The sequence below is a fragment of the Hirundo rustica genome, chromosome 7 (genome assembly GCF_015227805.2).
Source record: "Hirundo rustica isolate bHirRus1 chromosome 7, bHirRus1.pri.v3, whole genome shotgun sequence".
Classification (NCBI taxonomy): Eukaryota; Metazoa; Chordata; class Aves; order Passeriformes; family Hirundinidae; genus Hirundo; species Hirundo rustica.
The window spans coordinates 11,751,512-11,776,515 of record NC_053456.1 but is presented as its reverse complement, the minus strand read 5'-3'; the positions used below and the strand labels follow the sequence as shown (position 1 = coordinate 11,776,515).

Genomic DNA, 25,004 nt, shown 5'->3' with positions numbered 1-25,004 from the left:
GTCTTGCAAACCTCTTCGGGAAGAGGTCCCTCAGCCTCTTGTGGGTGACCTTGTCCAACACTGCATGGTCTTCCCAGAGAAGACTTTTCTGAATACCCAGCCTGAACTCTCTAGGGAGTGTTATGTCATTTGCCACTACCTAAAAAGGTTTGGCTTTGTTAGAGTTGTAACTGCAGACTCATACATTAGATCATGTATGCATGCTTGTTTTCTGTTTTATCCTAAGACTTTGATAATGAAACTGCAATTAGACTGTATTTAAGATAAAACCAGATTAAGACTACCAAAATTTAATGAAATCTTAATTTCACTAGGGCTATATCATAACTATACCTTAGTAGCATTATAAGACTGTGACAGTATTGTTATTAGGACTATGGTTGTTTTCATCACTATCTATCTCTATGCTCAACAGGAACATCCCATTTCAGGTTGCTATCCCTAATTTTGATTGCAGAAAGCAATGATTTTTATGACTAGGCAGAGTTGCATACTGGTAGGAGAATGAGTTTGATTCTCTTATGACTTCAGCATTATCAACAAAATGATCAAGTACTGTAAATTTACATTATAATTATGATGTCAGAAACAACATAACTCGGTTTTCAGGTTGACTGAGAATGTGCCCTGGGAATTTGGAGGAAATATATTTTTCTCATTTGGAATCTGAATAAGTCCAAACAGAAGTATTTCAAGAATATTTATGTAGTTCAGTGATGTTCTACTCAGCAAGTATTTTATAAATAGCTGAAGTTTTAAGACCAGAGCATCTCATTTTTGGTTCCCATTTTATTTGTTTGCCATAAATGAATTCAGGACTCTGCACCTTTTGTTTTTTTTGCTTCAATATGATTTGCATCCTACACACTTGCAGCAATACTCACTTTTCTCTGAGATGGAAATTACTCATTTAAGTAAGCAGGTTGTAGATAACTTGAATCTTGAGAAATGAACGTTAAAGGAAAAGCTGTTTCAATACTTTGGTTAAGACATAGGACAGTATTTTCAAATCGGTGTAGAGAATTGGCTGCTGGAATTTTAGGGACATTCTGGAGTACCTTGTGTGTGCAGAGATAGGCCAGGTATCTTAAATCCTTCTGGCTGTATAATTTCTTTATAGCACCTTTTCATGGACATCCAAAATCCTCCAGAAGTGAAAGAAGGTGACACCTGGGTCAGTCTGACAGAGAAGATATTCCAGGGCCATATAGGACACTGGCTGCTTCTCCAAGTCATATGAAGGGGACTATTCTTCCTCAAACCAAATCTTCGTACCTCTGGTGACTTAGAGTTTCAGAAGGGCTTTGTGTTCAAGATCTTTCTGGATCTTGCTTAAGGAAGGCCCCTCTCAGTCCTGCTTTAGGGGTTTTCCAGGATGACATGGAGAAGGTGGTGAAAGCAAAGGGCAGAGTGGTGTGGAGAATGTTGCCGTCTCTTGTACTCGTCTCTCGTATGTGAGCTCATCTACTGTGATGGGAGGCAAGAGCCCTTGCAGTAGCAGTTGGTTTTGTTCCTGTTGGTGCTGGTGTCCTATGCCAGTCACCTGCTTTGGAAACAAACAGCACCCGCTGGAGCTGGGCATCCTGGCTGTGCAGCAGCACAGCTCTCTGAGTTTGCTTTCTTACCTTCATACCCCTCTCCTCCCCTTCCCCCACAGTTTCTACTATGCTTTCTCTTGTAGACAGCAATATAGGATCAGACTGCTTTTCATTTTCATCACTTTTCCCTGCTGTGACTGAATCTGTTGCAATTAAATTTTAATTGAGATGCACACTGCTTAAATAGACATAAGACAGCTACAGCTATCGCTAATTAATTTTCTTCCAAAATGACAACATTTAATAATTATATTCCTTGTCACTTACATTATTTATACAAGTTTAACTCTGGGAATTTTTTTAAAGACACGTCAGCTGTGAAAGTGCTTTATGGTGTTAATCTCCTATAAGGCAATTGTGATTAACTTCAGAAGTGGAAGTATGTTTATGCATTTATTAAAATAGCATGTAGCTCTGCAAGTTTCAAGAAAGATTGAGGTATTTCTGTGATAAGGTAATAGTGTTTCTGGTTGCAGTATTCAAATTTAGAGAAGCCCTAATGGTAATAATTCGTGCTTCTGTATTATCTCTGATCTGACCATCTCTAAGTACTTTCTGACTGTGAATGAACAAGCTCACACCTTCTACAGGGATCCCTCCCCAGTTTCTCACTTCACCTGACATAGCACAAAGAGATCATCTGCTGCCCCAGCTTGCAGAAGTCCTTGCCCTCTGCTACCTTGCTCTAATACTGGGCAAAGAAAATAACCTTTTTGTATTTTAGTCTGAGGAATCCATCACGGGTTGCTGTCAGACAGGGTGTTGGATGAGCAGGACCATTTGTCTGTTGCAGTGTGACAGTCCTTAGGCAGTGCTGTGACAATTTGGGGGTCCTGTCTGTGCTTGAATACATCATTGCTGCATCATGGCATGACTTTGGTGTTTGCAGAGAGGTGCATCATCATCAACCTCCAAACTTCAAACGTTCACAAAACAGGCAGAAATTTCTCAGGGCAGCTGTGAGGAGAATTTTTCCAGCCTCTCCTGTGGGGATGAATGGCTGTGATGTTCCCTCTGCAGAACAAAGGCGCTGGCTATTGAAGGTGAGTTGCATCAGCCCTGGGGTTTTACTGACAGATCAGGAAACTTTGGAAATGACTGAAGAATCGTAGAGCCTTTTTTTTTTTTTTTCTCAGTGAGGGTCCTGTCTAGGGTGAAAGTTCAAGCTGGAAGCTGCGGTGGAGGGATTTTCTGGGTCAGAGAAATAAATGGGGGAGGGCAGGACAGGTAGGATTTGGATCTCTCAGAGGACCCAAGACCAGCAGAAGTCAAAACTGGATGTGAAAAGTGACTGCAAGTACCCGGGTGTGTGTATTTTCTCTATTAGCATTGAGTAACTCTTTAGAAAACTTCACACCTTTCTGGTCACTAGCAAAGTAAATCTGCTCTGGGAACAGAGCTCTGAGAAAGTGTGTGTTTGCATTTATTAAGGATGTTGGGGTTTAGTATGATGTTGCAGAGCAGAATACGTCGGATGATGCAACCCTATTCCAGGAAGACTCAACAGAGAGGTTTTCCAAGGATGGCATGAAAAGCAATTGTACTGTGTGCTACTGTGATCAGAGGAGGTTAAGATGATGTGAATCTAAAGGGCTGATCAACTGGACATTTGTGAAGACTCAGCCAAAGGAAATTTAATTAAATATGTTAGATGTGTGTATAATGAAACTCTTTTGTTGGACATTTGGGACTGTCATAATTATTACATAAATTTCAGTGTTTTCTTGAAGTTATTTTGATTCATTTTATAGTGATTATATTGCAAAATATATATATATATACATGTATGTATATTTATATACATATATATCTCCAGAACCATTTACCTCTGTATTAAGATGGATTTGAATGAAGAGCTGTCTGGTCATCTCTCTATCCTCATGTACTGTCACAGCAGCAAAATTGCGTTACAATTTTCACTGTCACTTCACTTTATTTTCCCCTCAGCTTTGACAATAGCAAAAGAGACTGGGCAATATTTACTGCTGTTTTGGTACCTGTTTGGTTTCTTGTGCAGTGTTGCGCTGTGGCAGGAGTAGGTAAGCCAGGAAACTGCATGGAGGACTTTTTAGAAGCAACAGAACCTTTTTGCACCTTTATTTTATTGAATTTCTCAGCAGGCTGTAGTTTACTACACTGTTCGTAAGAAGGTAGTGCAGTTAATTACTTTTTGTGCTTGTTGGTAATACAATTCTTGGCAGAGACACAGGTCTACGTAGCACAGTGAGGTGGGACAACGGTGTGTTGTGGGCCTATTCTGGGAGCTGTGGTCTGCTCTGTTGCACCCAAAGAGACAGAAATCATTTGTTTCTCTAACAAATAGATCTCTTCCTCTGTGTGTTTTCCCTGGAGTTATTTACACTTGATGTTGTTTGCGTTGAGGTCTTGCGCGCTCTGTAGTTTGCGTGTGGTGCTGGAGTGGCGGATGGTTCGTTCCTTTGATTGCGGATTCTCACGCTCTGAAACAGGCCTTTAGCTGCTGGTGCCCTTGGGTGGCTGAGGGGGCTGAGGGACCCAAAGGGCCGCAGGTTTGGTAGAAGCTGTAAGTTTTCTGCGTGACACACAGTATGAGTGTCCAGCCAAAGGGCCGGGCAGCGGCCCTTTGCGGCAGGCCTTGGGGCTGGGTTGTATCATTGCACTGATCAGCAAAGGGGAAGGCCTAAACATTAAGGAATGTTCGCAGCTGCCAGTCTTGTGCTCCAGGAACCTCAGCGGGCTGCGGCAGTGAAAGCCAGCACGTGCTTCAGGTCTGTTTCTGTGAAGGCATCTGCCTGAACATAATTCTCTAAGTAAAGGTTAATCTTTGGTTACAAGAACACTACGGGAAGGCATCTACTGTTTTTTTCAGTATACCACTAACGATTCAGGGATGCCCAACAATTTTTGTTTTCAAAAACTGAAATTTTTTTAAAATTTTTTAAATTTACATTTGTAAGCATTTATTAGCAATGAACCTGTGAAACAGTGAGTTTGCAGTGAAGATCCTGTCTCCAAAACAGAAAGTATGTTGAGCTGTCTCACTTATAATACATGAAAGGCTGGGAAATGCCCGAGGACAAGGTGGTACCAAATGTTGGGTAGCTGTGGATATGGTTTAGAAACAAGAAATTGTGTGATCATCTATAGCTGGTGAGAAGTCTCCCATCCCTGTGCCTCCAGTTCTGTGAAAGTTTGGACTCAAAAGGATGACTGTAGAGATGGAAAAAAATAGATGTTTCATTTCTTCAGTAGAGAAAAAGCTAACTAGCTTTTCAGTCAAGTGCTAGGTTATGATGGCAATTAAAATGCACACTTGAAGAAGTTTTTCAGTATTTCTAGTATATAATTTTGAATGTCAAGATTCCCTGACACTGTGTGTTATGCAGAAAGCAAGGAGATATAAGAAGTATAATCTTTCTTTTGGTGAGGGACAAGTGAGTTATGGTAAAAGAGTTATGCAAATTATTCCCTTACAGGAGGAAAAATAGAGTTAACTGTGGAAACCTAGTACTTCTCAAAACAGAACAGGTGTGCTCACTGGTTCCTGATTTTCTGAGGGGATCTGATTTTTATCTTGGAGACCTGTAATGAAACAGAGGGCAGCTCAAGTTAGTAATTTCAATGGTGAAAACTAGTTATGAATGAGACTGGCAGTGGGCAGGTATCTCTGGCCTGTGTGACCAAACCCACTCGAAGAACACATATTTAGGCCCTGATGGGAGCAAGTGCATATGCATTTGCTGAAGTCTTCCTGAAGGCGATGAGATTGAAAGCATAGTGTGGTAGGCTTTGATAGGCTTTGAAAGAGGAGACAATGGCTGGGGCAAAACAAAAGAGCTTGCCATCAAAGGATGTAAAGCAAAGTGACAGGAAAAAAGTGACAAGCTAGGAAAATGTTCTTTGTTCCCACATTCTGAATGGCTGTGAAATCAGCTTTGTACTCATTAGAGCCAATGTAAAGGAACTTGCTGTAAATGAAAATGAATGGGTTAGAGGCTGGTGTTTTGAGTTCAGATGTGTAGGTGAGTGGCAGGAAGCTCAAGGAAGTGCCAAACTCTGAGACACTGTGCAGAAGTAAGAGGCAGGAGTCAGAGGTGGCCTAGAGGCAGAAACTTACAGTGACGTTGGAAGAATCTGAAGACCACCCCAGGTGTCAAACTTAGATAACAAACAAGATGCTATCCACTTCTACAGCTTTTGGCATCCTTTGCTACCTTCCAACCATGGCCAGACTGCTGTGAGAGATATTTGAGAGACAGACTGAAGTTTCTGCGTGCATGGAGGGAATTAGGTCCAAACTAGGTCAATCTGACAGTAAAATGCAGGTAAGATTTAGTGGAGAGAAAGCCTGGAGGCAACTGGCCTTTGAATACAGCTTAGCTGTAGTGAACAAGAAGGAAGATGGAATGAGTTAACAGAGACAAGTAGGATTTTGGGTTTAGAGGGAGGTAGACCAGGAAAAAGAGGGGGGGGAAAAAAAAAACGAGAGAGAGCGAGGAGAGTGAGAAAAGTTACTGTGGCATGGTTTAGAAGATGGTTGTGGGGGAGTGAAGTGATTAAAGAAAAGAATATATGGAACTTCAGGAGCAGAGAGGGAGTTGTAGACAGGAGGTAAAAGAGCTTGTTTTGACTGTTTTCTAGAGGAAGAACTCAACAAGCTTGCATGCAGAAAAAGATACGAATATAGAATATAATTATGTACATTAATATGCAACAGTAATAATGTACAGTAACTGCAAGGTAAATTGCAGCTGTTTTAGTAAACAGTTATATATTAGTTATAACTGGATTAGTTATAACTAAATAATAACTATGACTAAAACCAGATATATGTGTATGTGTGTATACATGCATGTTCCTGTACAAGAGTTCTGTCCTGAAGAATTGATATGAATCCTTCGCATTTTGTCTTAAATTAGAAAGTATCAAGGAACAAAAGCATATACAGAGGCAGTATTTACAGAATCTTCTCAGGCTAGCCTTAATGATTTGAGTCTTATGTGATAAAGTAGTTAAAATAATCTTCTTGTGTCTAGTGCCCAACATCAATCACTGTGCCCTGAAGTCTGGTATAGCCTCTGAAAGTCTATGGGGGTTCAACAGGTGCAAATGCAGTTTCCAGTGCTCAGGCACTGGCCTGGCTACCACCAAAGACGGTTCTTCTGCTTCACTTTCTTCAACAGGACAGTTGTGTACACACAACGTGGTCCCTAAACGTTTCCTCCAAGCCATAGCAACCTGCGGGCATTTGCCAGAAGTTCACTGCTGGCCTATGTTTTGTTCCACTAAGTTTTGGGGACATGAGATGTTCCAGCTTGTCAGCCCAGCTTGTTTTGTACGTGAAGCGGATACTGCAGGGCTGCGGAGGACCAGACCTCCTTGTATTCCCAGTCTTCTAGGCTGTGGAGACACCACTACTGGGGTTGAGAAGGGAAGTTTTCCCCTTAGCATTTTTAACAAGAGAATTAAATAAATTACAGTGTTGTTTCTTTCCTTTTTTGATGCTGGCAGCGGCTTACCAGATCAAGAAACAAAGTGAGTTCTTGCAGGCTACAAAGTGAAGATTGCATGATATTCTGTTCGTGAATAGTTTAATAATTTGTCTCAGTCGTCAAAATAGTTGTAGCAGAGTAGATGTAACCGCATAGTGCATTCTGCAACATTGCCATTGGCAGGACATAAACATTTGTCCTAAGTCCTTATCACAAAAGAAAAAGAGAGGAATGTTGGAAGGTAGACGTTAGTTTGGTTGTCAGCAGAGACAAACATGCTAAAATTTAATCAAAATAAATGCAGATGTTTTGATGTGTGAGGGTATGGCAAACCAACCATTAATAATACCCTGATACATAGGTGTATGGAGGATCAATGTGCTGATCTAGTCTAACCTTCTCTTTAATACCATCAGAGGACTTTCCCATATTTCAACCCATCCTGTGCTTAAAACCCATGTCCTGTGATAACTCTTAGACTACGGCAGACCTCCTGGAAAAATACCTGAACAAAATGTCAGCTCTGCCATGCTAGAAAGTCTGACGCCAGCCAGACTCTACTGCTCTTTTCTGTTGGAACTGGGAGCCTTGTTTGCAATCTGAATTTCTCTAGTTTAATTTCTGTCTCTTAGCCTTTGCAATTGTGTATGTATTAATATTACTGATCAAGTCTTTCTGCAAGGGCCTCTCTGTTGACCTCTCTTTCGTTTTTCTTGTGTGTGGCATGTGAGCCTTTGCAATTTTCATCTGTCTGCTTGGACTGTGGGCACCAGAACTGCACATACTGTCAGTTCAGGGTTAGGCAGAGGGGCATTACAGCCTCCCAGACTCTGTGTAGACAAACACATATTGCTTTAATCATTTTACTATTGGTACCCTCCATAGAGCTTTTCAGCCACTGTCTGCCCACCATAAACTTACAGTCATCTTCAGTCAGTGTTTCTCATACAGTTTTCATTTTAATCAATTACTTTCCAGATGTGTGGCCTTGTATGTGGTTGCTTTAGAACCTATAATCTTTATCTAGGCCATCTAGGCATGGAGAGCATCTCACTGGTATAAAGCAATCATCTTTATTTACCATGTCAACAGCCATTTGTCACTGACAGGCTTCATGACTCTATATTTGTTTCCAATCCTTGATACACAAAATGATTGTAACTCTCCATTCATGTGAATGTTTCCACCAGATTCAGTAATACCAGTCAGGACTAATTTGTGTATTAAAGGAGCTATTCCACTTCTTGTTTATTATTCGTGTTCGTAGTGGTACAGTCTACACAATTAAGGAATCTCTTCTCTTAGAGTCCCTAGGTACCTTGATTAATTTTAATCTTGACATCTTGATTTCTGGCTAAATGAGTGCTCATTTTCACCCTTGTCTTTTGTCATTAGCTTAATACCCTCCTGAATACTTTAGCCTGTCTCCTGAAAGACTTATTCCCATCCACTGTAATGACAGTCAGCCACATTGTACAGTTTTCTTTTCTCTGTAGAAGATGGACCTGCACTGCTGAAAACTTAGGGGCTCTGCCATTCACCACATACTTAACTGTTAATTTCTTGAAAAATATATAGCCTTTTAACTTGAGTCACAACTCACAGAAATGGAATACTCTTCAAAGTATTGATTTCATTCTTCCTCATATAAAATTCCTTGCAAGGATTCTTAGTTGTTCTTGAACTTTTCCTCACCAGCATGCCTGTGTCCTTGCAGACTAGGCTTTGTTGTGGTTCATGGGTACATCCCATATAGCTCTCCTACTAAAGCAGCTGTCAGATATTTCAACAGTTTGGGGGTTTTCAAGTCCTAGTTGTGAGCATAAGGCCGTCCTTGATGATGTCCATGGGTTCTTTGCAACCCTAGATACTCTATGTTCCTCTGAGAAACTTCTCACATTCTCATCTGGACGAATTTTTTTCCATTCTCCTGTTTATGAACTGCCAACCATTTTATGTGGTCTGCATCCTGCCTTCAGCTGGTAACTGGAGTCTTATAAAGACAATATGTAGAGTGGAATAAAGTGTGGAATAGCAGCCTGTGTGGTGTTTGTGTTCAGCAGAGGAAAATGAGCCAACTGAAGTGTTGCTTTTTTGTTTTTAATTACATTCTTGTTTCCTTCCCAGGCTTCTCTCTTCTGGATGCTTACACATGTGCCTCTGGAGGGAGAATTCAATAGCGTGATGAACAGAATTGTAATGTTTAAAAATAAACCAAAATTTTGTAATGAAACATGTTCTGAAAGAACCTAGTTGCTATAGGGATTTTTGCAAGGATGCAGTTCTTCATCTTTCATTGCTCAAAATAAAGATTTTCATTTCTTGAGCCAAATGAGAGGTTTCTTATCCAAGCTTTGGAGCCTGTTCAGTGTCATCTGGGTGGACTAGTCACTACAAGACATTATTACTCATCCCACCCCTACATAAAGCAAACCCATTAAACGTCAGTGCATGTGGTTTATATTTGGGGTTTCATTCATGAGAGTTGAAAGTGCCCGAACTACTGCAGCACGGAAGTGAAACCCTGCAAGGATTCTCCTTCAGTCACCACCAAGCCAACAAAACATTCACTTCTCAAAATGTCCCTTGAATCCAATACTAAGGCAGCTCTTTTCCTGTTAGCCAGATCTCCTGCGCTGACCCTTCTCTGCTCTGTGGAATCTGCATAAACATCTCTGTTCAGAATCAGTTTCTGCTCCTCTTGTAGTATGAACAATTTACTTTTGTAGTATCATCTTCATAAGCCTGATGAAAAGTCAATAGGTTATTAGTGATTTGCAATTGGAGTCTAAATTTTGTTGTAAACACTGTGGTCTTCATACAGTCTGTGATCTACCCTGTTTAGCTGTAACCCATCCTGGTATAGCTGCCGAGCACCACAGATGTTTTCTCCGTTAGTTATTAGCAGTTTCTGCTCTTGCTGGAGCATGAAGACTTGATGAAGGGGGTTTTCAGGGGGTTCCATATTGCCTTTTTTTTTTTCCTTTTTCTTTTTATATCTTGGTGTGCAAAGGTTTCCTAAAATGAAAACAATGCTTCTTCATTGGATACATGTGTGCACACATAGGTAGTATTTGTCTTTTTGGTTCTGTTTTTGGAAAAAACCCAGACAGTTGCATAACAGGAAATTGAAAACTTCTTTGGATTTACATCAAAAACGCAAACTTAGATGATGCTTTGCCACAATTCTCTCATTCTTACAACAAAATCAAACAAATTAAAAAAAAAAAAGACAAGTGAAGATCCATGGACCAGTTATAATGGTGACGCATCACTTTTGAGCAATTTTTGTTTACCTGATGGCATCCTCCCATATTTTTTGCAGCATGTTAGTGCAGAGTCTGAATGCAGGAGTGTCTTGATTATCTTCTTTGACGGTTTTTCGCATGTCGGAATTTGCTTAGTGGAAGTTTTCTCATGATAAGACATGTAGGATTGGTTTTGTAAAATTACGAGCATGACTTTGTTTTCCTGTTCTACCACAAAAGACTCTTCCCTCCAGCCCCCACTCCTCCATCTTCTCAGTTCTTCCAAAGTCAGAAACAAAGATAACTTCTGAGGGAAAGAGGGAAAGTCAGGTACCCCAGTCTGCATGTCTCAGCATGGACCAGTGCTGATTCTGTGTCTGGCTTTAAGCTTTTATGTCTGTCAGTATGTTTTGATGATGTATTGTGATTGTTTATAACCCGGCATCTGAAAGATAATTTCTGTTTAAGGTTCTAAGGTTGGCAGCTTGAAAATATCTGGAAGTGGAGAAACGATTCAAATGTTCTGCTATTTTGTAAGTTAGACTTGTTGGTAATGAAGCAGCAATATTAAAGTGACGCTAGTGTTTGTGAAAAACAGGAACACCAGGCTAAACCTGAAAAATAGCTGAACTGTTCGTTCCTCTATTCAATATCATCTCCTTTCCAATAAATGTAGCCCAGGAAGTAAATGGCTTTAGAAAGGGAAAAATCATTTATGTTGCAGTGCAGTAGCCTCGGTGTTGTCATTTGGTGCCACAGAGTGTCCTAGGATAGCCTGGCCTGTGGTTGGCATTCCTGAAGGACGTGTCTCCTCCACAAAGGTTGCTATGCCACCTCTGTTAGCCCTGCCCAGGACCAGGGGTCCCAGGGCCTGGCTGCCCCTCTGCAGATGCTGGCATTGCACTCTTGCTATCCAGGACCCATCAGTGACTGGCTCTTGCTAGGAGCTCTCCTAGGAGCTGCCGAAGGCTGGTTCTTCAGCAGGAGCTGAATATTTACAGACAGTCCATATGGTGATAATTTTGGAATGCCACCACTAACTCCACTGTCCTTGTTTGATATGAGTGGAAGGCTGCTGTGGTCAGTGTCAGTGTAAGTGGGGGGTACATCACTTGTGGCTCTTTTTGAGATTGTTTTCTTTCACATGGCTGGTACCACCTGAAACAGTAAATTCTTTTTGTTCCTAAACACAAAGTCTTAGGTACTCCATGTTATTTCTTGTTTTCCAGGCTCTTTTCCATCTTCAGGAACTTGCTGCTCTTTCCACATCCATCCACTCATCCTTGCAGACATCCCTTCTTCCCTCATGCCTCCTTCCTACTGTGCATTTTTCCTTTTTGACATTCCTGGACAGAGTTGTGCCTGAAATATCCCAGGATTTCTGGAACTGGTTGGAAGTGATGTTACTACAGTACAGAGAGACACTACCAAACACCAGTCAGTTCTGGGTGCACTTTGACCCCTCACAGTATTGCAGAGCAGCTTCTTCCTCGTGCTTTTGGTTTGCTGTTGCCATATGGAAATGGCAGATGGTGTTGATCAGGAAGTTAATCTAGAAGCGTATCCGTTTCATGCCGTACGCGAAGGATTTGTTCATTAAACTTAGAACTCTAATTTAAAGCCAATTAATGGAGTGATTTGAAGAGACTTGTTGTTTTTGAAGTTCAAAAGAGATGCTAAGTCTCTGATTTCAGCCTTTGCACATTCCAGAACCTGTATAACTATTGCAGTTTTGCCAACTCTACTGGGGGTATTTTTTGTCTCTTTTTCCTCCACCCCCCCCCCCTTTTTTTTTTTTTTTTTTTTTTTAATCATACAACTTTTGCCATGATCTGGAACTGTTTGGTGAATCTTTGTGAGCACCCAGATTTCTCAGTAATTTTAGCCTTACCTTTGGGAGTAGGCAGGCAGAACTTGTGTGTCTTCCTATCCTCTTTGCTGCTAGCACAGCTCTCTCCTCCCTCTCTTCAGCAGCCTGGTATTACTCTTCTCTGAACGGGAGTCGGGGTGGGGGGGGTGGAAAATAGAATAAGCCCTCAGCAGCTCTGTGCCCTCCTAGCACTGCTTCTGCCAGCATGGGTTGTCTCTGCTTCTTTTCTTCCCAAAAGCTGGTAGGGATGCACCACAGAAGGTTTCTGCAGGGGAAGGGGCAGGAGCAGCCTCTAGACAGCTACTGCCCCAGTGTACAGCTCTAATTTCCATGTGTAATCAACCCTTGTAGGATTGGCTCAGGCAGACCATCCCTAAGAATTGTCAAGATGGGAAACCTTGTGTCAGTCAGGAGGACCTAAAAAGTGATTAGTTTTGAATTAGTATTTATGCTGCTTTTACCTGAGATTGATATTCTGTAAATAGTTGTAGGTCCTTCAGCAGCAGACAGCATGTTTGGATAGTCCCAAGATTTAGTAGTGGCATTTAGACAGAAAAAATTTTCTTTAGTAATTCGAAGCTGTTGCTGATATAAAAGAAAATAGAGGGGTCAAGTTTTGCTGTGGTACAGAGCCTATGACTTCACCGGGTTAACTGCTGCTACTTCCGTGTAATTGAGAACATAATTTGGCTCAAACCCTGGGAGACTGAAAAGGATCACAGCAGCCACTGTATTAAGCCAATGTTCAGAGCAGTTGGCTCACACTGAATTTCATAAGTAGATCGTATATTCAGAATTCTTAAGCTGTATGACTTAGTCCACTGCAGAGGAAGAGATGGTGGGAATATGTCCTTGTTTATCTTAACTAAAGCAGCACACCAGGAAAAGCCATCAAACCTGGGATTGTACCTAGAGGTGATGTGGCAGAATTGATTCTTTCCCTGTGGGTGCCTGAGCACAAACCTGGCAAGAGCTGTGCAAAGGCTCCCCGTGGTTATCCCAGCTCCCATCGGTGTTGCCAGGAGCCAGCAGCAGTGGAGCTGCGTTCTGGCTGTGGTGCTGGTGTCAGCAGCCAGCACACCTGCAGCGTGTCCCCTGGAGGTGATGCCGCCTCACTGGCACTGCTAGGGCTGTGTATGGGGAGGTCAGGTGAGGATCAGCTCAGAATGAAGAGAGAACACACACTGGTCTCAGAAACCCCGAAATACTCAAAAAGTGTGATGGCTTCTGGAAGCATGCTTTGGAAATCCCTTTCTGCCCCTACCATGGGCCTGAAGGTAGAATTCAGGATTGGATCTGTGTCACAGTGTCACTGGCAGTGCCTGCCCTCTGCCAGAGAGGATCGCTTCCGTGGTACTGCTTAATCTTTGAGCAGAAATAGGCAAAATTGGTCATTCATTTTTCACAGAGAAGAAAAATAAAGTGTTTTCTGCCCTTCCTAGGGGAGGAAAAGAGGGCTTCCTGATGAAAGAACAATCCTGAAAAAGGAAATAACTGCCTTATTTAAAAAAAGTTTGTGCAAGGGTATGGCTGACGAGTATCTGTTAATTCCTAAGTTTGCCAGCAGTCCTGCTCTGGCTGATGCCCTCCAAAAGAGACAGGCATTTTTGGACAGCACTTTAGACCATTCCTCAAGCACTTAGCAGGAGGGATTGTTTTATTAGGAAAGTTTACGGCTTCTTGTTTTCCTTCAAAGGCAAATGTGACTTTGTTGTTTTTAATTCTGTTGGGATTTCTCCCTTTTAATACACAACACAGCTGTTAAAATAGCTGGGGTTGTCTAGGGCAAATCATATAGCACTTTCCTTGTTCAGATCTCACATGGCTGCCTTTTTAGTGTCACTGCAGAATTATATTACAGGGCATATGAATAGTGCTGGTATTAGTGTCAAAATCAATTACCCAGCCCTCCTCCTGCAGAGAAAGCTACAAACCTTAGGAAAAATCTGAGTAATCCATTCTGGTTTTCTAATTCTGAGTAATGACGGAGGGCAGAGAGTTGTGCTTGAATAAGTGCATAGGGTCTTTCTCCATATAGTCATTCCTAAATGCATGCTCTTTACAGGAAAAAGCAGGCTCCCTGTGAAACCCTTTTTCATGCCAAATGGCTTGCTGCTAAGATTAATCTGTCATTGAATTTATGAATTCTGTGTGGCACAGAGCAGCGGAAAAAGTTTAGCATCAAACAGAAACCAAAGTATGCATTGCTTAAAAAATGAATGTTGTGCTCCTGGATAGTGTGGATTGACTGCCTCCATCAATATATCTTCCTATACTGGTAATAAAAACACTTCCATAGCCTTGTGCCTCAAAGGATCTCAAAGCACTTTGCAAATAGGGCAAAGTACTTTTTCCTATTTTATGGCTGTGAAAACCGGCTTCAAGAGAGAAGTTAAGCTTTTTGCCCAGGGACACTAAGGAGACTGTAACAGGTCCATGATGGGGACCTAAATCTCCAGAGCTCCAGTGCTGTGTCCTGATCACACATTGCACCACTGGGAAGGCTGCTGGTCACCAGCTCTTGGCCACTGTGTGAAACTTCAGAAGGCAGGATATGAAATCAGTGTTGGTGCTCCTTAGCTCACTGGTCTCTGTCCTGGTCTGTGAGCAGAGATGCTGAGCAGAGCAGGATCTGGCAGGAGGGATGCTTGTGCCTTCCTGGGCTGGGATGATCAGCTCTGGCTGTGGGGTGCTGTGACAGGAAAATGACTTTTGTTGCTGCTGACATGGGGAAAAGCTCAGAAACTCATAGTCAGGCTGCTCTGCCGCAGGCACCTTTACAAAGCAAAAATAATTATAGACTTATTACCCTAAATCCTGTGAGATTAGAGTAGTTGCATTTTTTTTCTAATCTGATATTTGAGGATTTACCTGTTTAATACAACCACTTATTACAAACACTTGGATGTTTTTTTTTAATTCATAATTCATCTGAAAAGAGAGCATTACAGCTGCAAAGACCAGATTTTCAAATACAGGCATGATCTCCTGTCACATTCCAGTTGGATAAATGACACATCTGAAAAACTGGGTCCCTACTGAGGTGTCTGTGGCAGGGATGTAGAGACTTTGCTTCAGGCATCTCTGGCAAAAAAACATGGCTCTAACCTGCATGTTTTACAGAACAAGTCCTGTTACTGGTTCCTTCCTTCCCCTCACTGGCTGCTGAGCTCTGCAGCGCCCAAGGATGCTCCCTCACCCCCGGGCTGCCCCCAGGGTCAGGGTACCGGAGAAGGGGGGTTAGGGTGCGAGGGCTGGTGTCTGGTTTCAAACAAAAGTGCAAAGCCTTGAAAGGAGGGACTAAGAAGAAACAGGTGGAGGGTTAGTAATAGAGCCTCTGAAGTTTATTTGCTTAACGAACAGAAGCCTAGGCTGTCAGACCTAGGTCAAATACTCCTGCAGCTCGGGTGTATTTATTTCATACGTGGTCTGTAACCCAACCTGATTCCTGGATTAAACCACTGTAAAGTCCTGGCCCCCAGGAACCCATCCCATGTTTGCCATCAAGCCCAGCACATGCCGGGGCAGGACCTTGAGGGGCCACCTCAGTATTCACTGGAGCATTGTGTCATCAGTAAAGCCTGTAATTGTGGCTCCTGTCATTTCCAATGCGAGTTTGCAGTTTACAGCTGCAGACTGTGACCACAGATCCATCACTTCGTTGTCCCATTAATGTGAGCCATGCCTGAAGGCTCCTGGGATGAGCTGCTCGGGCTGCAGCACACAGCTGCTTGGCGGGACACCGCTCTCCCAAAGCCCAGGCAGTGGTGACGATCCTCCACAACCACCATGCATGCACCAGGTCCCTCGCAGGGTGGGAATTCCTGAAATCTTTGTGCTTTACAGTTTTTAGGAGAGTTTACCTTTTAGTTCAATATGCTCAGGAGTCAGCCAGTCCTCCAGAGCAAAGGGAGGGAAGTTTTGAATTGGCACAATGGCGATAAAACTATCCGCACACACAAACAGAGTCTTCTGGTTTCCTGGGTATTCCCCTGATTCCATGAATTCCAGTAAGGAAGACAGCCAGTGTGCTCCAGAGTATTTCAGGCGCTGAAAAATTTGCATTTCAAAATTTACATGTGAAAAATTGCAGAGCTGCATTAAAATTATAAAGGAAAGAGGAATTAGCAGTGGGTTTTCCCAAGACCAGCCTGAGGCTGGGAGTGCTAGGTAACTGTGCTGGTTATGTGCAAGCAGGAGTCAGGTGGAGACATGTGAAATCAAACAAGTTAAAATGAGGGTAACAAAAGTGTTTTCATTCAGACACAAAGTATTTCATTCAGAAACAAATTTGTCTTCATTTAAGAGAAACCCCATTTTTACACTAAGTTTGGGATGCCCACGTTTGCTTTTGGGAGACCATTTAAGTCTGAATCATGCAGAAAAAATGGTCAAGCTGACAAAAATTTTAGGGGCTGCTATGTTTTATCAACCTAAGCTTAACAACCCAGGTTATTTCTACTTTGGTACCTCCTTGTTTTGTGGATATTTCACAGCATTTAATTCACCATTTGTAATGAGGGTAAAGCTGTAGCTGATTTTCAGATGCAATTGGTCACGATAGAAAAACATTTTTGGGAGAGAGAGGGATCAGTGTTTGTTAGACCTCACTGGTGAGACCTTGATGGGATGTGGCAGACCTGCTGTGGCTTATCTATAAGCATTGCTGAAAAGTTCTGATCATGACACTGGTTCCAAACCAGCACACAGCATAAGCACCCACTGTGGAAAAGGAAAAAAAAAAAAACAAACAACACTTCAAATATATGTTTATCTGTATTTTACTGGAAATTTTTAGCTGAATTTTTTTCTTATGATGGTCCGGGTCCTGTATAAGATGGGTAAAACCGTTTTGCGCGTGCTAAATATTTGCATCTCACCTATCCTGTAATCCTGGGAAGCTCTTTGGATCTGTAAACTTTACTGTGTAGCCCAAGCTTAGCTGGGGTTTGTTTTTTGGTCCTGGTGTTTGTAGGTCTGTGAGAACACCCAGTCCTTTACACGGTTGTGGCCTTTGTGCCTATGACTTCTGGGACTGGCTGCACTGCTGGAATTGGGAACTCAGGAATTCTTTGCTGCTTGCCATTTGCTTTTTAACTCTGCCAAACCATCTTCCGCTTCATGGAGCTGATTTTGCCTGTTTTGTGAGTGGTAACCAGAATCTGGTTTTGTTTTATGTCCTGTAGGGTTCCTGAGCTGGAAGATGCCTGTCTAAGATGGAAACTTCTGCTTCAACAGCTGTTGGGAAAAAAGAAGGGAAAGGTGCTGTTCTGGAGGGGAATGGCTTTACAGAGACGGGGAAGAAACCCACTCCTTTAGCAGCAGCAGGAGCAGCAGTGGCACAAGGAGGTACTTTATGTTTTCCACAATTTGAAAGCAGCAGGGGTGTTTTTCATTAGACTGTAAGAATTTAATAAGTATGGTGACATCTGTCTTCCTTTGAACACGGATCCCATCAATGCTTCCCACCAGCTGATTGTTGCTGCGTAGCGTTGGCAGCACTGTGCCCTCCACTCCTGCATGGTGGAGTTAAAGAATGGCTGGTGGGGCTGGCTGGAGACGGGGAGCAGCTCATGTCCTGGTCAGGAAGGGGTGTCAGAGGCCAGCTGTGATCCTGCTAATGAGCTAAACAGACTGCAGGTCTTCAGTCATTGCTGTGGGGATTTCATGGTGAGAGAGGAATTTGGGAATGTCCAGACCCTGTGCAAGAGTGTTCATAAAGAAACCCCTTTACTTGTTCCATTCCTGTTCAAGTCAGTGTGTTAGGCAATATTTTGGTCTTGCTGCTTTTGGAGTCAGCTGGGAAACTCTTGTGGACAACTGCAGGCATGGAGCCATTACTGATGGGTGGAACTCTGGTGTGCAGGTGATCATGCAGGGACGATCCTGCTCGCTCAAAACACATCCCATCTCTGGGACCTGTGTGCTGGTGGATCTCCAGAGTAGTGCCAGGGCCCATAGTGGTGGCACAGCTGTGGGCAAGGCTGTGCCCTTTGGGGAGCCACCATAGCTGCCCTCTCTGGGGGTTCTCTCTGGACTGGGTATAAGGAGAAAAACTTAGAAGGGTCTCCACCAGTTCGGATGTGACAAGAGACACCCCAGATGAGTAAACTTTGTAAACTTTGCAGGCAGATTTTTTTTTTTTTCCTTTTTGAAATATACGTTATTCGTAGCCAGAGTCTACCTCGTAATGAACCCGTCCCCTCCCCTTCCTTCACTGCAGGGTGGTTTTTCATGACCCCAAGAGAACAGAACAACTCTTCTCTGAGCTCCTCTCTTTCTTACCTAGACTGGCTGGAGAGTTTGAGGTTTTTTGTTGCCTGAGTTTTGAAGATAGTTTCTGACCAAAAATGCTTATGTCTCCTTTTTCGTAAACTTTGCTGCTCAGGTTTCTTTTTCCAATTGACCTGTGAAGATTCTGATGCATAGAATAAAGTAGGAGTGGCTAGATTATAATCTATCATATTAGTTCACATGTTGTTTGATACACTTTTTCTTAAAATCAACCAGAAAATCTTTTACAAAATTCTTTGGAGGGAAGCACAGTTTTGTAGCCCTGGATGGTTCTGAGCCACTTTCCTTTTGAGCACTGCACAAAGTGGCAGAGAGGAAGGCTTCCAGGAAGCAGAAGTAGAGGGGGCAGCAAGGTACAGAAGTTTGGCATCCCCTGAAGATCCCTGAAGCAGATCCCTGAAGAGGGAAAGGCCATAGGAAGTACGGAGGCAGCCCACTTGAGGTATCATCTCAGTGACTGGCAGACCTGAAGGGTTGATTGGCCCCAACAAAGTTCAAACATGTGCTAAAATTTACAACCCATAGGTGTGCTGTTATGAATAAACCCTTTCTCCTCACTTGGCACTTGCCTTGGGAGTGCCTCCACTGAGGAAGCAGTCACAACCTTTCCAGAGATCCAAATGAGGATGCCCCCAGGTGGAGTGTCCATCCAGTTGTGCATTTGGCAACCCTGCAGACCCAATTGGTTTTTAAGCGCCCAGCATAATATGTTCTGTTAGCAGTGTGCTCTCACCTTCGGAAAAAAGTGATTTATGGGGCCCAGTATTTCTCCCGTTATTAGGAGGAAGTGGAGAAGTAAGTTGAGGATTGTTGGAAGATGTCAGGAGAATTGTGATAAAAGCATTGTGTAATGAGATGTAAAGAGTGAAATTTATGTCGTGCTGTGAAGAAAAGTGTTCATAAATGACCGAAAATGGGCAGCAGTGGAGCAGCGTGTGGTCAGACACTGGCCCCGGGACTCTGCAGGTGATGCACGGTCTCTTGTGGTTCAAAGGGCTTTCCTTTGAACTCTGGCTAGACATAATACAGGCTCCTGAAAGTGAGCAGCATGCTTGTACGTGTGCTTGGAAGTGGAAAAATTAATACAAAGTTGTCTTCTGACGTGAGTTAACTGCAAGGTGTGATTTAGCAGGTGATAACAAAAAGGCTAGGTAGAGATGAGACTCTGCTTACCTGGTATTCATGGTAATACAATGTGTTTGATTCCCTAAACTAGAGTAATTACTCACAACAGACCAGAACTATGAGTATTTATGTTCATATTTTTACAGAAGGAAGCAAAGCTTGGCGATTAATTAGGAAGTTCAGCTTGAGGAGGGGATCAGCTTTAAAGAGTGGGCCTCTGAGCTCCCCACCCTGCTTTGGGGCCATACGAGCTAGTCTTTATTCTCATCCAAGACGTACTTTTGATTTCATTTATTGCAGGGGTTTTACTCTTTGTCCTAGCACATGAGAAAGTGGCAGTGAGGCTCAGCCAGTGCTGCAAATCACCAAGCTGCTCTCCAGAGCCAAACAAATGTAATTCGCAACACATTTCTTCTCCTTTATTCTACTGAGTCACACAGAGGGAGTGCCATCATAGCACATTTTACATGTTTCTCAGATCATAAGGTTTTCTTTTTCACTGGTAGGAATTAACAGATTCATAAAGTTTTATTTCTAATTATTTGAAGGCATAATCTGAATATTAACTAAACAGTTGAAGATTATTAGCTATTTAATTATTTTATAGACTGTATTATTATAAGATATGTTCAGTCTGCGTTTCTAGTTTTCCTGCTTTGGATATTTGTCCCAAATGTTTTCAGCCTCTAACAAATTAAATTGTGGCTGTAGGAAAAGAGATCAATATTGTTGATGCTGGCAGTAGAGAAGAGGCCTTTTGTACTAAAAATTTGCATCCCATATTTTTAGTCTTCTGAAGCTGCCATTTTAAACATCATCTGTGACAGTTTTTTATAGTAACTCATTGATCAGATGTTCAGAAATCAGGGAAGTCTCTCCTAATTTCCTATTTTTACATAAATCATGTTGGCCAAGAAGTCAAAAGCTTCTCTTTTCTTTTGCAGTAGGGGCATAGGTGTATGTGTGACTGAGATGGAAACCGTTTAAAATGACAGTATGTAGGAACTGTAGACAAGTTAGGTCTACAGAAGGGGCTCTTGGTTTTATTGTCTCTACTTTTGGAAGGGCAACTTGTAACAATTCAAGCTCAGAAAACCCTTCTGTTGAATGCAAAAGTCCATATTGCTGTGTAGGGTAGGAGGGTTTGGTGCAGAGCACCACGAGTGAGGCTGGGTTGTGTCCTCCAGGCTGGCACTGACACGTCCTCTGCACCTACAGGCATGAGGAAGCCCAGGCACATGGCTGAAGGGGAAATTTAAATGAGCCACTCTTTCAAAGGCAGAGATATTTAGGAGGATAGGTTTCTCATCTCGTAATAAAAATTAAGTACAAATTCTCCTAAATGCTAACTGCCCGACTTTAACGAGGCCCAGAATGCACCGTTCCCTCTCCACCCCACCCTCTGCATGACACAAACTCCAAGTTCCCAAATTGATGGTGTTTATGTTTGAAACATTTTTCTGATGTCTGGCTCTGTCAAGACTAATTTTAGCATTTCTAAAGCTGGGTAAAAATACAGCCTCATTACTTTGATGTCAGAGCATAGTTTACTATTAGTATATTCTGGGGTTTATCATTTTAGTCATGTTTAACACAGCTACACCAGGCATGCACTATTAAATCTGGCTTACTTTACACTCCTGTCCGAAATTATTTATTTGGAACAATTTCCTCTCTATCAAAAGACACGGCTAATGCTGAGTTTTAATGTGTTATTTACACACAAAATAACCTATTTACAACTCAGTATCTGCCGCAGGGAGAATGAATGGGGCAGTGCTCCCTTCATCCTGTTGTATCTGAGTTTAACAATCTGGATTGCTAATAGAACCATTTATCACAGGGTGGTAATTTATTTTATGTTAGCCGCGCAGGTCTCCCTGCCTCTGATCTATGGAAATACTTTGTATATAATGAAGTTCAACAAGTCATTTGGTGTAAACATGGGGAAGCCAAGCTGCAGAACTACTAAGACTCTGGCTGTGCTTTTTTTTTTTCTTTTTTTTTTTTTTCCTCCAGGAGGTAACGACTCTCCTCTGATATTAAGGCTTCATTTGATGAAATACAGCTCTTTGCCCTGTGTGTGCTGTGAAGGCAGAGTATGGGGCTTTTCTGCAGTGGATCAGAGATTGGGATGGAGTTTGGTCACTTGATTTATGGGCTGGCAGGAATGCTTAGTTCTGCAGAAGTAGCACACTCAGCCCTTTCATAGGCAGAGGAGAAGGGCAGGGAGCACCTCCCATTGCTCTCTAGAGGTCTTCCGTAAGCAAGCCCCAAGTGGCATTGGCAGGGAGTCCTTATGCAGTTCTGCTTGTCTTAGTGCTAGATTATGGGAAGACCATGTAAATGAGGAGGAGGAAATGCCAGCATCCCAGCAGACCTCAGCACACTGAAAAAATATAATGTTTGTGTGGCCCAAGACTCAGACAAATTAGAATGAGAACAGCCCCAATGAAGTCATCTCCTCTGTCCACCCTGGAGGGGCAGGGATCTTAAAGTATGTTTTTCGTTCGATTCACATTTTCCAGGAAAAGGAACATAATGAGTACAAGCACATTCTTAGCTTCCCTGCCCTGCACTGCTTTTCTGTGTACAGCTTAAAATGCTGAGAGATGTGTTCAGCCGAAAAGCTGGGATTGGCTCTGGGGGGAAAGGGGGCAAGTGGTTAAAACTGAATGATGGGAAAATCCTGTAATTCAGACTGAGAAATTCTCCTGACAGCCACTGTCTCTTCTCGTGCATCTACTGCATTGAGTTCAGTGGCCCCCACCTGGGGTTGGGCTTCAGTGCAGTGCTGCCGCAAGAGCAACAGCAATCAAGAACAGTATTTCTTCTCTGACTGTTTCTGTCAGCCTTTCATGAAACTAATTCTGTCGGGTCCTAAGGTATATTTCTTTGCTACTGTAGCACTTCTAAGTGGACAGATTGCCTACAGTCTCTTGTGTTGCCCGCTCATGTCTCTTTGTGCAGCTGAATGTCTCAGATGCTGGTGCAGTGCTGAGACTGTTCCTCAGTCATGGGATATCAAGGACAGTTACAAGTTTGCCAGCTTTGTCTCCTGCTGGTCACCTGACACCTGCTCTTTGGGATAGTTTAGAAGGATTCATATAGAGATGGATGAAGTTACAGCCATGCTGTACCATTTTTGTTTCATGAGGAATCTTGTATGTGGGCCTGGCAGAGAGCACTCTAGGAGCAGCAGGTTGAGTTCTTCAGTTACAGTGGCAGAATTTTGTTAATTAAGTTTGCCACAAACTGTGCTACAAAAGCACGTATTTTCTTCTGCCTGTCCTTTCTCTTCTATCCACAGCTTGCTGTTTCCCTAGTTTCTTCTTTAAAAGACTCAGCCCAGGTAATCCTTTGCTTTGCTTAAATAAGTGTTTGGAGTCTGACATCTTTGGTTTGTTGTTTGTTTTTTTGTTTTTTTTTTTTTTTTCCTCATGAGGGAAACTCCTTGCTCAAGCCTCTCTACTGACTTTGTGTGGTAGCCAACCCTGTGGGCAAAGGTGCAACCTCAGAGTGGATAACCATTAATGTTTACAGACTTTTTGATTCAAATTGTGTAGCCCTTAGATGATGTAACAGCTTTATGGTTGGACTTGATGATCTTAAGGGCCTTTTCCAACCGAAACGGTTCTGTAGTTCATAACATCAGCTATCGTTCCCTGATTGTATACAGCTCCCCACACTGTTACAGCAAAAGTTCCTATAATTTCAGCTCGTTACAGATGCAAAGATACTTTTGAAGACAGAGTAATTATCTCATTCCTAACCACACTGCAGGTTTCCACGCCAAGCTTTTATGACATTAAAGGAGAAAAGGTTTTTCTTCACAGGCTGGTTCTGGCATTGGTGATCCCAACCATTAAGTACCACCTGGAAGACCTTTGTGTTTTGTGAGTGTATTTTATTATCATTAGTAATAGCTGTAGTAATAATTGCTTCCGCATTTCTATTATTTTGTAAGCTCCAAAAGTTTTTTCTGGCAAATACTGATAAGTCTTCTTTTCTGGGGACCCAGCTTAGACTTCGTTAAAGTACTCCTCAGAGTAAATACAACCTAAATATAACCTTTTTAACTGATGCTAAACTTACCTATTGTGGATTGGTCAATTGTAGTCAAGTAAGAAAATCCAGTGGTGATAATGGATTATCTCCTGGATTGTCTCCTCTGCCAGCACATCCCCATTCTTTAAATTTTTAGTATCTCTGGCAGCTTTTTGCCTGAACATCTGTGAGTTTGCACAGGTTTTCTAAATCAATTCTCCTGACACCACCCATTAACCACGGCATAATCATAGGAGGACCAAGGATGGGAGTTATTTTGTCTAAGGTTGGCTGCCTAAGTGTTAGGTGTCTAGTTTGGGATGCATTTGCATTAGGGTGGAGTGAATCACACTGTACAGATGCCTGCTTTATTCCCTTGAGGACTTTATGCGGATTTAATGTTAGGTGGAAAAAATCTCGGTCTTCCCAATTTTGCCAGAATTGCAGAGTGGGGTTAAAGTGAGGAACCAAGGTGGGACTTAGCTAATACTTTAAGGCCTTTCATTCATATTCATCAGTCCATGGCCTGATGAGCAGTCTGGGAGCCCTGACTGCCAGCTCTGAACTGAAATCTCACCCCGTGGCTTCTCAGGTTAGAGGCAAACTCAACACCCAGATGTCAACACAGCCAGGTGAGGTGCTTCCCAGAGCTGCTCCTGCTTTACACCAGCATTGGCAAAACTAGTGTTTGAACACCCATTTAGAGAGATGGGACATCTTAAAATCCCCACTAAAAATACAAGGGAAAAACCATAGTAAATTCTCAAGGCTACAAAAAGCTCCTAAAAATAACCCAAATGGAGGGAAGGCTGTTAATTTCAAAAGTAAGTAATTATGTTAAGGGAAGCAACTAGAGAGGCCAGTTGTGTAAATCACTTTAAAGGGGAACAAGCCTTAGATAAAATCCATCCTTTTATCACGCAGATTAAGTCTACCTTTGGGTGCTAAATAATCAATAGGGTTTGGCAGAGCATTCCATGGCTGCCTGCACAGAGCAGTGTACTGCTCCCGAGGTCAGACGAGTGGCAAAGAAAAATGTTCCTAGAAATGCTGTGCATCCAATACCAGCACCAAGAAACACAGCTTGTATTCCCAGCGCCTCCTAAAGAATTTCTGCGTGGCCTTGAGAAGGCATCCATAGACCTCGAAGTGAAAAGAGGACTTGGCATTGTTCCTCACCTTGTTAAACTGCCCCCATGAAATCAGGTTGTCTCTTTTCATGGTTTCATGTGGGATGAGTGAGGTGCAGGGGCCTGACAGAACACAGCCAGTTCCACTGCAATATTTAATTTTTTATAGTTAGAGAAGATGAATTGTGCTGTCTGGTGGCTTCTGGGGAGCTTAGGGCTTG

General features: G+C 42.5%; 1 protein-coding gene across 5 annotated transcripts in view; it reads left to right on the top strand.

The window, feature by feature from the left end:
• GLI2 (GLI family zinc finger 2) overlaps positions 1-25,004 on the top strand; it is a 188,922-nt gene that overhangs the window by 31,377 nt on the left and 132,541 nt on the right. For 4 of the 5 annotated variants that reach the window (XM_058421370.1, XM_040070008.2, XM_040070007.2 and 1 more), the window contains one exon: positions 17,374-17,536. The exons of the other annotated variant lie outside the window; for it this stretch is intronic. In XM_058421370.1, the coding sequence (XP_058277353.1) occupies positions 17,404-17,536 (133 nt within the window). In that variant the 5' untranslated portion in view covers positions 17,374-17,403. The remainder of the gene's footprint in view (positions 1-17,373; positions 17,537-25,004) is intronic. 5 annotated transcript variants of the gene reach the window in all.